This window comes from Tarenaya hassleriana, unplaced genomic scaffold (genome assembly GCF_000463585.1).
Source record: "Tarenaya hassleriana unplaced genomic scaffold, ASM46358v1 Cleome16, whole genome shotgun sequence".
Taxonomy (NCBI): Eukaryota; Viridiplantae; Streptophyta; class Magnoliopsida; order Brassicales; family Cleomaceae; genus Tarenaya; species Tarenaya hassleriana.
This window is the reverse complement of record NW_010965019.1, coordinates 1046195-1058948: the sequence shown is the minus strand read 5'-3', so window position 1 is coordinate 1058948 and position 12754 is coordinate 1046195. Positions and strand designations below refer to the sequence as shown.

Sequence of the window (12754 nt, the reverse complement as noted above, 5' to 3'; positions counted from 1 at the left end):
AATAATAATAATAATAATAATAATAATAATAATAATAATAATAATAATAATAATAATAATAATAATAATAATAATAATTGAAATTCAATGAATTAAAATGGATTATTGAGTGAAATTATCATGGATAAACGAAAATAAGGAAATTCTTGTATAGAAAGATTAATTGGCACCGTTCTCCATGAGAATGGACTCTCCAGACTCAATCTGAGCCATTCACTAAGCATTATGCTTAGCCCTCCGTTATTGAATTTTTCAGATTCTGAAGAGTACGAGTAGCGCATTTTAGACGACGACGAATTTGTGAAGGCAGCATCATGTACAAAAAAAATTTTCCTTTCTTGTATATTTTGAACTATAGAACACAGTGCCACGTTTGTACGGTTGTGTTTAATTACGTTTTTGGACATGTGTTGTTTTGAAAAACGTGTGATGTTTGGTTCCGCTGCGTAATTGTATGGAAAAATAATTTTTAAATTCCCATTTCGGTTTAGTATTATTTTAATTGGTTTTGGTCTATGTGATGCATCCTGTTCATGGGAAACGGAATCTGGGCGTCACAGTTTCAGTTCGGGTTAATCGGTTATATTTAATTTGGATTCAGGTATTTTGGTTTTTGAAAATATATAACCAAATGGTTATTTAATTTTGTTTTGTTCGGTTCGCTTCAATTCAGTTTCAATTATTTTGGATTTTGAGAATTCATAACGAAATGGTTATTTAATTTTATTTGGTTCGCTTCAGTTCGATTTCGATTTAGTTCGGTTCGATTTTATCTACTTAAAATTATAAAAATAATGATTATATTCGGATGGACTCGATTATAATATTAAAAAATTTAAATCATGGTCAAACCGAACATAATCATGAAATCACAGATTATATATAACCTGAATTAGGGAAAAGCAATCAAATGTTCTTCAGTAGCTATGGTACTGATGAAATGACGAAATGTTCTTCGCCGACAAATTTCCAAATTAATATCCAATCAAGGGCTGATGAAATGACAAAAATTCAAATAATGCTGCTTCGTTTATATACATATATGTATTTCTAATTAAATCATTAATTTATTATTTCTTATTTTGTCATTGTATTATTAATCTCAAAGGCTTTTGCGTTATAGACATTTGAAGAGAATATATAAACCTTTTTATTTTGTTGTTTTTATGTGTTAAAACAAATTAAGACATGAATTTATATGTTAAGATGATTATGACGATATTTTATATTATATTTTGTTTAAATAATTTTCTATTAAATGATTTGAATTTTTTTAATATCATAACTAAACTGAACTAAACTGAATATTTATTTGGTTATAATTTTAAATAGACAAAATTGAGGTGAACATTAATGGAAGAAACGATATGGAAACAAATCTTTTTGTTATTCTCTTGATTCTAATCTCTATCAAATCCCTTGTATTTAGCTTCATTATTTCCTAACTTATTGGTTCAATAAGCATATATATATTTGTACATATCCTCTGGTTAAGTTAATGAAATACAATACTACTTTGTAATATATGGTATCCGAGCTTTTATACCGAAATCGAAATTGAATCTAACCGAATAAAATTAAATAACTGTTTTGATTATAAGTTTTCAAAATCTGAAATAACGAAATCCAAATTAATGGTAACCAATTAATCCAAGACCGAACCGCTTCGCATACCCTACCCTCAACGTTTTTAAGTTGGAATCATGGGCATATCCATTGGTAATGATATCATATGCACCCACTTTTTAATTAAAATATTTAGTTTTTTTAATAAATTTATAAAATTTTAATTAAAATTGTTATATACCTCGTAATAAATTCAAGTTTACATTACTATTCTTCCGAATATAATAGGCCCATCACCGGTTGGAACTATAATAAAAACAATGGAAAAAACTGATAATCATCTAAAAAGGCATTTTAGTCATCAATTATATGAATATGAAATTTATAAAGATTTATCATGATATATGACATGCGGATTTTGCATTTTGAAAACCAAGTCTTGAATCTGAGTTTCGTTTATTTTTGTCCACTACTATAAATTGACATCCGACCATTCTAATTATTTATAATAATACAAAAATTTATAAAACAAATAAATATTATTTTTTAACTCCTTATACACGTGAAAAAAAATCTGGATGGATATTTGGAAATTTAAAAGGGTTTCGTAATAATAACAATCAAACATATTCTCTACATCTTTGCATGAAGTCTCATGGTGCTTTCCCCATCAAATTTGCCAATAATAATTATTTCGCTGAAAGAATTTTATTTTCATTCAGCATTGATGTTTTCTTTGTGTAATATATATATAACTGACATATACATGCATATTGGTATAATATATATATATATATATATGGGTGAGGAGGATGGAGGGCCATAGAGGGTTTGCATGTGACCTTGCAAGCTCACACACTTAGCTGTCTTCCTATCACTTTATTATCTCTCTCTCTCTATCCCCATTTTGTTTTATTTTTTGAAATTACAAATTTGACGGAATTAATTAAAGATGATTAAACTGTTGGAAAAAAAAAAGTATATGCAAGCATGATGGTTGAGGTTAAAGCTCCCTCAAAAGCTTGTAACCGAAGCGCCAATCTTTCAAAATCATTGGATTTCAATAATGTTAAAAAGGCACATTGCATAAATTGGATAAGATCTTTCTAAGTTTATGATAATCCACTCCATTTAGATAGTTGAATCGGTGAAATGAAAACGTAAAACGTGTGTTTCATCCCGAATTCGTATATCATATTGTTCCTGTTTTCAAAATTAGTGGCCCTTTGGCATATGATATCCTATTATCAAAAAAAATTTATGATAATCCGTTTCATACAATAGATGAATCAACATCATTACGTTAATTTTCTTTCTATTCCTTTCCTTTAAAAGGAAAAGGTCAAATTTTTAGCCGTTGGTTGTGCTTTGCTGTCACTTCTCCAACGGTCACCAAACCTTCAAGCATTTTTAGCCGTCGGATTCACTTCGTTTGATCCTGTGGCTGTGATTGCTTTACCGTTGGATACGCAACGCGGGGACCAATCTAATCCAACCCAGTGCGAGGTTCATGCGAAATGACCATCTTACCCATCACTGGACATTTCTCGAACATTCATTCTCGTTTTCGCTGTCCTTGTCGTTTTGTTTTGGTGATAATTACCACTAATAATTGTTGTTAATTATAAAAATGAGTGATCAAAGGATCACAAAGCACATGCCATAATATTTCATTTGTGGATCACTAATTAACCAAATAATATTTTTATTATTGTGATATAGATTCGGTTTCGTTCGTCCCAATTTAAATAAATTTAAAATATTGGAGTATATTAATAATTAAAATAATAACCAACTTCCTCTCAAACTCTAGAAAACGAAAAAAAAAAAAAACCAAAGCCATTAATTTAATCCCCGAGTAGAAAATAAATAAATCACACATCTTTCAACATTATTACATTTAAAAAACCCAACAAATCTCCACTCTATAAAAGCCACCCTTATCCGCCTCTCTCCCACCACCACAAACGAGAGGCTGAAAGAGAGAAGGAACACAGTTTCTCAGAAAAAAAAGGGCTCTGAGCGAGAAACAAAAAATGGAGTCAAAGGAAGAAGACGTGAGACTGGGAGCGAACAAGTTCTCGGAGAGACAACCCATCGGGACGGCGGCTCAAACCGGGAAGGACTACAAGGAACCACCACCGGCCCCATTGATCGAACCATCTGAGCTAAAGTCATGGTCTTTCTACCGAGCCGGAATCGCCGAGTTCATGGCCACTTTCCTGTTCCTCTACATCACCATCTTGACCGTAATGGGTGTTAAGCGATCTCCCTCCATGTGCGCCTCTGTCGGAATTCAGGGCATTGCCTGGGCTTTCGGCGGCATGATCTTCGCCCTCGTCTACTGCACTGCCGGCATCTCTGGTATAATAATAACCCATGTGTATATATATGTGTGTATGTACCTCTGTATATGTGTGCGGCTTCTGAATCAGTATGTGGGTTTCGTTTTTTTTTCAGGAGGACATATAAATCCGGCGGTGACATTCGGGCTGCTCCTGGCTAGGAAGCTCTCTCTGACGAGGGCCGTGTTCTACATGATCATGCAGTGCCTTGGCGCCATATGTGGAGCCGGAGTGGTTAAGGGTTTCCAAGAGGGTCCGTACCAAATGCTCGGAGGTGGAGCCAACGTGGTGGCCGGTGGCTACACCAAAGGTCAAGGCCTCGGTGCTGAGATCGTCGGCACGTTCGTCCTCGTCTACACTGTCTTCTCCGCCACTGACGCCAAGCGTAACGCGCGTGACTCTCACGTCCCGGTACGTGTTCCTTAACCGGGATTTCTTCTTGGTTCCGGTTTGGTTCTCTTGAATGGATCTCTGTATGAATTTCCGGTTTGGTCTATTGGTTATCTCGAGAAAGAGACTGTTTCTCGATTAGTTGGTTGTAGAACCGGCCGTTTTGTTTTCCAGAGTGCCGGGATAGGGACCACTTAAACCGGGTTGCGGTTCACAGACGAGAATTGGAACTGAAACGTGACCCGTAGATGAGGTTCTGAATCGGTTCTTGGCTTAAACCCGGATCTATTTTGATTAGTTACCGGGATATAGACCCCAAACCGGGATTTGATTCACAGTTGAGAATTTGGAACTGAAACGTGAACCATATATGAGATTCTGAACCGGTTCCTGGTTTAAAATGGGACCAATTTGTTCAGTACATAACGATTACTCGGTTCCATTCGGATTCCAGTCTAATATATAACTATTGTGTTTGTTCTGTAGATTTTGGCTCCTCTACCAATTGGTTTCGCGGTATTCTTGGTTCACTTGGCGACAATCCCGATAACCGGAACCGGTATTAACCCGGCCAGGAGTCTTGGAGCCGCAATCATCTACAACATGGACCACGCTTGGGACGACCACGTGAGTATATTTACATACATGCAGAATGATATGTCGGTCCAAATATGATAAAGATTTGGTTTGATTTTGAAACTATGTTTGGCAGTGGATATTCTGGGTTGGACCATTCATCGGTGCTGCGTTGGCTGCTCTGTATCACCAGATCGTCATCAGAGCAATCCCTTTCAAATCCAGCTCTTAATTTATGTAACAAATCCGATTTTTTTATTTTTATTTTTATATTTTTTCTTTTCTTTTTTTTTGTTTATTGTTCATCCATTTTCATGTCCACGTGGTCGTCGCTATCAATGTCCGTTTTCTCTGTGTTTTCTCTGTGTTATGTGAGAATTGTTCTTATCTACTCGTAAATTCTTGTCTTTTTTCTATGTTGGAATCTATTTTAAGGGACCATGTTTCTTTTTGTATTTGTCTGTTGTGGAATCTATTATATATACATATATATATTCTCAATATTCTAATATATATATATTTCGGGTGCTCGAAATGTCTAATAGTTATTCCACAAAATCGCCGGCCTATTTTTGTACGAATTGATTTTTGGATAAATAAAAATTTAAACAAGGTAGAAAAAAAAAACCCATTATCTTCTAATCGGCCACGATGGGCTCAGGGATATCTATTTTGGGCCCACAAGCCTCGCTGCTTCACGTTTGGGCCTTAAGTTGGGTTTGTGGAAAGAAAAAGTTGTGTTTGTTGGGTTATACACATTTATGTATGTACACGAATTTAATTACATTTCTTGATAAAATCCAAAACTATAGAAGAATATATATACACACACATATAGGCCGATTTATACTAGCATTTTTTTTTTTTTGTGTAGAACCGAATAAGAGGAATTGGATTGCACATGTTAAAGTTCAACATAAATGGGTAAATCCCATAAATATTCCCCCAACGTGTACACTCCCATAATAAATACCCAACTTGATAAATTTGACATAAAGGTACCAAAACTTGTAAAACATTGCCAAGACCAACCAATCGGTTCAATAAAACAAATCTGATGTTTTTCTTTATTTACCCTCGATTTCGACATTTAGAAACCCTAAACCCTAAACCCTTCTTCTCCAAATGTCTCTACTGGGTCTCTTTTTTTATGTTCGTTGTCGGCATCATCATTTTACGACGACCCTGGAGAATTTGATAGGGATACTATTCCTTCCTGTTTTGATTTCCATTTCTTGATCGCGCTTCTCCTCTAATCTTCTGAAATTGCCTCTCTGTATAGGAATAAGGAGAATCCAATAGCAGCAATCCATGTAAAAGGAATAAAACAACATACAACATCACAAACCAGCATCATAAAATAAGTTCAAGTTTGGAAAAAAAGATGGTTGGATCGAAAGATAGTTTTTTATTCAATAATGGAGAAGAATAGAGAAATGAAGGTCCAAAAACAAAAGTTGAAGGTCTCTAAATGTCTGAGATCGAATGGGAAATAGGGGAAAAAAGATGTTTGTTTTATTGAACTGATTGGTCGGTCCGGTATAACCGGTTAAATCGGTCGAAATTAATTTCCATACTTTTGCTGACATGGCAAAATGTTTGACATGCCACCACATCATCTTCTCTTAACGTATTTCTGGTCAACGTTAGTCAACAATTTTTTTGTCAACGTTTTACAAATTCTGGTATTTTTATGTCAAATTTATCAAGTTGGGTATTTATTATGGAAGTGTACAAGTTGGGAAATTAGTTTTCCAGATTTGACCCCAACATAAATATAAAATTTCTTTTTTACCCAGAAAAAATGCTTCATTTTTTATGAAATTCCGAACAGTTAAATAGAAAAAAAAAACTGAAAAACCCAGCCAAAAGACAAAGACCGTTGAAATACATTTTTTTTAAAATAAATATGAAGTGGGTATACAGTGAAGAATACATGGGATTTGACCCTTTAGATTGAGCTTTTGCTCATCATGTTCATGGCTCAACCCCCCACAACTCTGTACACATAAAAAAAAAAACATTTCTCTGCTCCCATTCTCCAGGATTTCAAAGTGATTGCATAATGTACATCCTTTTCTTCCTCTTTCCGACATATGCTCAGATCCCGACCCATCTTCAGGTTGTTGGTCCCTAAAAACATCCAACTTTGGCTGCAAACTCTACATGCTTCTGAAACATAAGAAGAGGTTTGGTTAATCCCTCTAATGTTTCTGTGGTTAGGTTCCTCCTCCATTGGTGGGGGCAGGAGTTGAGAAACCAGATCTGAGGTCGAGGGTTTTCAGTTTCAGATGCTCACTTAGGAGCTGTTGGGACACGTGTTCCGACAGAACTGGCTGACCATCCTTCAGATTCCACCCGCCATAGCTTCTGGTTTGGATGGAACCGTTGTTCTTGTTCTCCCAAAACACGTGAGGCGGCGTCCTCGGGCTCGGACTACTCCGGGAGATATCGTGCCTTGCCTCTTGAAAAATGTTGTTACTGTTTCCATAGAAGCTTCTGCTGGATCCTATCCCATCCTGCAGGAAGTTAGTTGCCGTCTGAATTTGGTATGGGATGGATCCGCTGCATCCTGTTAGAGGAGTCGATGAACCGGAGACACAGTGCGGGCTAGATATTGGGGACGGTGACATTCTCCCGCTTATATGTTGCGGAGAACGTGCATGAAGGATTGGACTCCCGATCGGCGAAATCGGGCACGACATGTTTCTGGGCGAATGGGATGCACTGGAAGAAAATTAGCACGAGTTTTTAGTTGAATCCGGTCGTAACTATGATCCTTGCAACACAAAAATCTCGAAGCAGAAGGGCTAAGATACCTAAATGCTGAACCAGGTCTTAATCCTTTGGGTTGGAGATTTGTTGCGTCTTCCGAGTCCAAGCCTGGAAGACTTCTCGTGCCCGCTATATCCTGAACAAATAGATCCAAGAGGAGAATTAGAAGCAATCAAATATTTGAAAAGAAAAAAACCAAGGTTTTAGTACCTGTGATCTCATAGAATTTGATGCCACGGGCATGGTTTCCACAGGATCAGCAGTCGTAATAGGCCTTTCCAACGGCTGTCCGGCATTTTTTACAAATGGGTGATCTAATAGTTCAGTTGCCATAGGACGATTAGCCGGATTCCTCTGCAGGCATTGCCTCACAAAGTCCTTCCCCTCCTCCGATAAATGATCCGGGATATCTGGAAGCTCCTTGCTGTTCCCGATCTTGAACATAGCCGGAACCTTTTTTTCGAAATTTGTACATACGTATGATTATTATATGATTCAGGGAATGTGAGGAATAAAACATCAATGATCTCGGGTTATTTGATTCTTATAGTTACTAACCCCTTCGTACTGGCTCCATGGTGGTTTTGTCGTAGCCATTTCCAGAACAGTACATCCAAGACTCCATATATCGACTGCGAGGTTACTGCCACTCGAGTTCTTTATAACCTGAGCACATGACGACATATGCATTCATCATAAAGCATCATGAATGAATGCATAACCTCCTGGATGGAAAAGAGAGAACACAATACATACCTCGGGTGCCATCCAGTAGGGGCTCCCCTTGAATGATAAAGGACCGGACTGGGCAGTGATCTGCATTTTGTCCAAGGAATCTTGCATTAGAATGTATCGCGAGTAGCTTTTTAAGGTGATTAAATCAGATCATGGTCTCATAAGACGACATCTAATCAATCATCTTTTATCCGAGGCAGAGTTCTTAACGGGCAAAAAGGAATGGAATGTAGTCATACATGCTTTGCCATTCCAAAATCTGCCAACTTCACCCGTCCATGGGGATCCACCAATATATTTGCTCCTTTGATATCTCTGAACAAAGTTTAAACCAATATTAGCTTAATTTACCAAACTGCGAGGACAATGACATGCAAAGATTGGTAAAGGGGGAAAAAGAAAATGCGGAATCAGGACAATGGACAGAATCAAGTATGCATTTCACCTATGTACAGTTTTTTTCCCGTGCAAATAAGCAAGCCCTGACAAAATTTGGTGCGTGTAGTTACGGATTGCATTCTCGCCAAATTGTCCATATTCTTGAAGAAGCTTATAGATCGAACCACCAGAGACAAACTCCAGATATATATACAGCTTGTCATCTATCTGTTTTAGAGACAGAAAAGTTATAACCATGAAGCCATGCGAAAATATCCAATAGTACAAGCAGAACTTACGGTTTCAGAGCCATAGTACTGTACTATGTTAGGATGTCTCAAGCGGCTTAAAAGTGCAATCTCCTGCCAATATCATTGAAACAGAACCGATGTGTTAAATGTCAAATGAACGAGCACACAACAAGAGCAAATTTTTATGCAATTTTAAATGAATAATATAAGTGAGAAAGTCCAAATGATGAAGATGTGAAACTCACTTGCCCCAGCTGCTGTGCACACTCCTTTGATTTTGGATCATCGGGACATAGAGTAACTTCTTTCATTGCACACATCTCACCACTTTCACTGTAAAAGAAAAAGCATCCAATCAGGGATTCAGCATAAGAATCAATCAAGGACAAAAAGGAATTTAAGAACGGCAACCCAGAACTTCAGAAACTAAGAATTATTCAGCCATGGTTTGCACAAAGAAGGTAAGATATCACACCGATTGAACAGACCTGTTAAAACCAAGATACACATGTCCAAAACTGCCCCTCCCAAGTAAACGCCCTTTTTTCCACCGAGATCCAGGGCTCACCATAGCCTCTGCCCTTGCAGGACTTCGAGGGACCGACGGAGAAGTGGCCGCCGAATAAGTGGGAGAAAATGGGCAAGTATTTGAGATTGTTAATGGGGGGAGAGGGAGGCGATGACTTTGCTGTTTGCTATCATCAAGTCGTCTAGTCGGAGACCCAGTGGTTGATCCTCCAGCTCGTGGATGAAGAGGGGTAACAGCACCGCTCTGTATTCTCGAACTAGGACCAGGGCTTGTCATTCTTGGACTAGGAACAGGGGAACATTCAGGGCTACACCTGCTCTGAAGCCAAAACAGCTGACCAGACATATCTCCACCGATGGAATTATTACCGGAGTTGTAACCTGAACCTGGGCTTGAGCATTGCCCAGACCCAAGCAAGGAAACATCTGAATATGGTTTTCCAAATGACAATCCATGGTTTGAGACTTGTTCTGGAACAAATGAACTCATCGGACTCCTAGAAGGGCTAGACAACAAGCTGTCTGGAGCACTGAAGAGAATATCTCTTTGAGGAGTTTGTAGATTCTGCACATGGCTGCCAAGAGGTCTCCGCTTAGGAGATGTCGATAGAATCTGAGCTTTATTGCTTAAATCAGGGACTGGCGTTAGCAGCTCGGTTGAGTATTTATGACCACGTGGAGATTGGTCCCTGTGAATAAAGTAAGTGAAAACATGTCGAGAGAGAGAGAGAGAGTAGAAAAGGTGCATTAAACATTATCACAGTACAGCTTACTTGGAAGAGTTGCCAACAGCAGCTCTGTTCCCAATCCCATTTTCACAATCAGAAGCCAAGGGACTGAGAAGTGAGTCAGATGGGTTGTCACCCACAGAACTACCACTTGAGACAGAAGCAGTGGCAAGGTCAGCCTCAATACCTGTACTATCCCCCACCCTGCTTGTAGCACTCTGGGGCTTCGGGAGTGGCAAAAACGATGGCTGAGAACCTCTATCTAATCCCCGTCCTTTCGATGCATTAATTCCCGAATCAGTGCGACTTGTAATAGGAGGACGAACGGTAGGGAGCGGAAGAGGTAAGGCATGAGACCTTTCTGCAAAACTCTGACAACGCGATACTTGAGTAGAAGGAGATGGAGATCTTGATGGCACTCGGGATATAGCTCCCCGTTCAGAAACAATGCCGTCACAGCGTCTACGCGACCCTCTTGACCGGCCACTAGACCTCTCTTCAGATGCTATTGATATAGTTTGGGCCCTAAATTTCCGATGCAGCGTATCGATGAAACTCTCCTTGTTTGCTTTCTTCTTTTCATCTTTGGATGAAGACTTCCCCCACCAAGAAGGCATAACTATCCCGGTAAAAGGGACACGCTATAAATCTTAAAAGACCTAGTTCCAGACTACAAAGTAACTATTCGTTTAACCACTTCAAAAACCATCCTTGGTCAGACCCCAGTCAGGTCCATACATGAAAATAAAATGCTTATATAGGCACCCATCTTTGATCCCACTGAAGTTGACAAACACAGAGATGCAGCTGGAGATCTGATGATAACAACATAAAGCCAGACTCAATTGTTAACAATATGATAATGGCACTAAATTATATTAAGCATACTTGGCATGTAAGAAGGTGAAGATGGAAACAGAATAAACAATCACAAGAACCGAAATTCTAGCATGGATCTCTCTCCATCAATTCGTCGGGTATTTTTACCATCTCATACCGATCAAGTTCTGAAAACAATTACAACAAACAGTGTACTACTGAATGTTCCAAACTCATAAATCGAAAGAATTTGTTGACTCAGATCATCTTACTGAGAATTCCAAGTATGGTTGCCAAAGCATGCTACTTTATTACATATTTAAGCCGTTTCCAGACAGACTTGTAGTTCCGGAACAAGTGCGATCATCTTCTACACACATCAGCCCTAGCTACTCAAGATCCATTTCCAACAGTGAACTTCGATTTCCATCAGCAGATCTAAACAGACAAAACCCCCCATGTTGAAGAACCAGACACAACGAATCAGAACCTAGAATATAAGGAAACACGTCATTTGAACTTCAATTGCCCATAACAACAAATCGGAACAGAAAGTCGCGATAAGTTCGAATCCGTGGAAAATTAACTGCGACTGGATGAACCCATAACAGAAATCTCGCCGATTACCAGATTCAGAAGCACCAAGAGGATCAATCGGAAACTTGGAGCACGAAGAATCCAAGGAAACAGTGATAGCAGATCCCTAATCGCTGCTTAGAAATGAGTGAAGTAGAATCAGATCCCTAATTATTGCTTATAAATGAGGTTATGTATAGAGCAAGAGCTTCCACTTGTACAGTCGAGAGGAAGTCAGAAGATTGGTAGAGAGAGAGAGAGAGAGCGTTCGAAGAAAGCATTCACCCTCTGTCCTTCTTCATGGTGCGTTAATTTTTGTAGTAAAGAGGATAATCGATAAAATAATGACAATAATTATTTTCATTTAATTATTATTTTTTGGGCTTAAAAAACAAACGACAGAAGTCACCGTTCCACCCTGTCTTTCTGGACTTATTCCCTTTGAGACCCATATTTTCAAATGCTCTATGATTTCACCCTTTATCTAAAAATTGAGATTGTTTAACTTTCTGAGTAGGTTAGATTCATCAATCACTAAACATTTAAGTATTTTGGGTTATATTAGGATCTATCGAATACAAAATATAAAAATCATGCAATAATTTAAAATTTCAAAAGTTATTTAGGTTTTGAATGGTTAGAGTTTTTCCAATTTTTTTATATTTAAAATACAATAAATATCTAGTTAAGATTGTATCTTTTTACTCTTTCTGAAAAACGGTAAGTTATATTCATCAAAAAACAAATAAAATCCAAAAGGCTATTTTTTAGATTTTTTTTTTAAAAAAAATCTGATTTATTAGAAGATTTTTTTGTTTTTTTATTAAATATTAATTTATAAAATATTCAAAAATAAAAATACCCATAATTTTAAAATAAATTTCACTTTATACATATGTATAAAAAGCCTTTTTGATAATTTTATATTTAAAATCTAAAATTTAAAAACAAAAATATTATTCTTTCAATTGTGTTTAATAAAAACTACAAAAGGTAAAATCCAAAAATTAAAAACTAAAATTAAAAATTCGAAATAAAAAAACTATCCATTCATAGATTTAGAGAAATAGAAATCATTTTTTACTTT

The 12754-nt window shown here is 37.3% G+C and overlaps 2 protein-coding genes across 4 annotated transcripts; one reads left to right on the top strand and one right to left on the bottom strand.

Annotated features, from left to right (window-relative positions):
• Positions 1-3523: 3523 nt before the first annotated feature.
• Positions 3524-5334, top strand: LOC104809384 (aquaporin PIP1-3-like). Its single transcript, XM_010535353.2, has 4 exons — positions 3524-3930; positions 4027-4322; positions 4788-4928; positions 5014-5334. Exons 1-4 carry the CDS (start codon positions 3603-3605, stop codon positions 5107-5109), a joined length of 861 nt encoding a protein of 286 aa, XP_010533655.1. The 5' UTR covers positions 3524-3602; the 3' UTR covers positions 5110-5334.
• Positions 5335-6730: 1396 nt separating this feature from the next.
• LOC104809383 (mitogen-activated protein kinase kinase kinase YODA) lies at positions 6731-11964 on the bottom strand. Of its 3 annotated transcripts, XM_010535351.1 has the most exons (14): positions 11719-11964; positions 11364-11581; positions 10318-11087; positions 9505-10233; positions 9262-9349; positions 9065-9127; positions 8833-8993; positions 8627-8702; positions 8409-8468; positions 8211-8318; positions 7863-8105; positions 7697-7788; positions 7177-7604; positions 6731-7049 (listed from the first exon to the last, which is right to left on the bottom strand). In XM_010535351.1, the coding sequence occupies exons 3-14, from the start codon at positions 10887-10889 to the stop codon at positions 6862-6864; spliced, it is 2808 nt and encodes a 935-aa protein (XP_010533653.1). In that variant the 5' UTR covers positions 10890-11087; positions 11364-11581; positions 11719-11964; the 3' UTR covers positions 6731-6861. The 3 variants fall into 3 exon arrangements, with proteins under 3 accessions (XP_010533653.1, XP_010533652.1, XP_010533654.1); XM_010535350.1 differs by lacking the exon at positions 11364-11581; XM_010535352.1 differs by lacking the exon at positions 11364-11581 and having other exon boundaries at positions 6956-7604.
• Between the last annotated feature and the right edge of the window lie 790 nt (positions 11965-12754).

What these genes read in the sequence shown, in the direction of transcription:
- LOC104809384 (XM_010535353.2), top strand. Translation starts at nt 3,603, where the DNA reads ATGGAGTCAAAGGAAGAAGACGTGAGACTGGGAGCGAACAAGTTCTCG. An exon ending in CGCGTGACTCTCACGTCCCG is followed by an intron (nt 4,323 to 4,787) that starts GTACGTGTTCCT and finishes TTTGTTCTGTAG; the next exon opens with ATTTTGGCTCCTCTACCAAT. An exon ending in ACCACGCTTGGGACGACCAC is followed by an intron (nt 4,929 to 5,013) that starts GTGAGTATATTT and finishes TATGTTTGGCAG; the next exon opens with TGGATATTCTGGGTTGGACC.
- LOC104809383 (XM_010535351.1), bottom strand. Translation starts at nt 10,889, where the DNA reads ATGCCTTCTTGGTGGGGGAAGTCTTCATCCAAAGATGAAAAGAAGAAA. An exon ending in ATTTTGGAATGGCAAAGCAT is followed by an intron (nt 8,469 to 8,626) that starts GTATGACTACAT and finishes GACAAAATGCAG; the next exon opens with ATCACTGCCCAGTCCGGTCC. An exon ending in CAAATTCTATGAGATCACAG is followed by an intron (nt 7,789 to 7,862) that starts GTACTAAAACCT and finishes CTATTTGTTCAG; the next exon opens with GATATAGCGGGCACGAGAAG.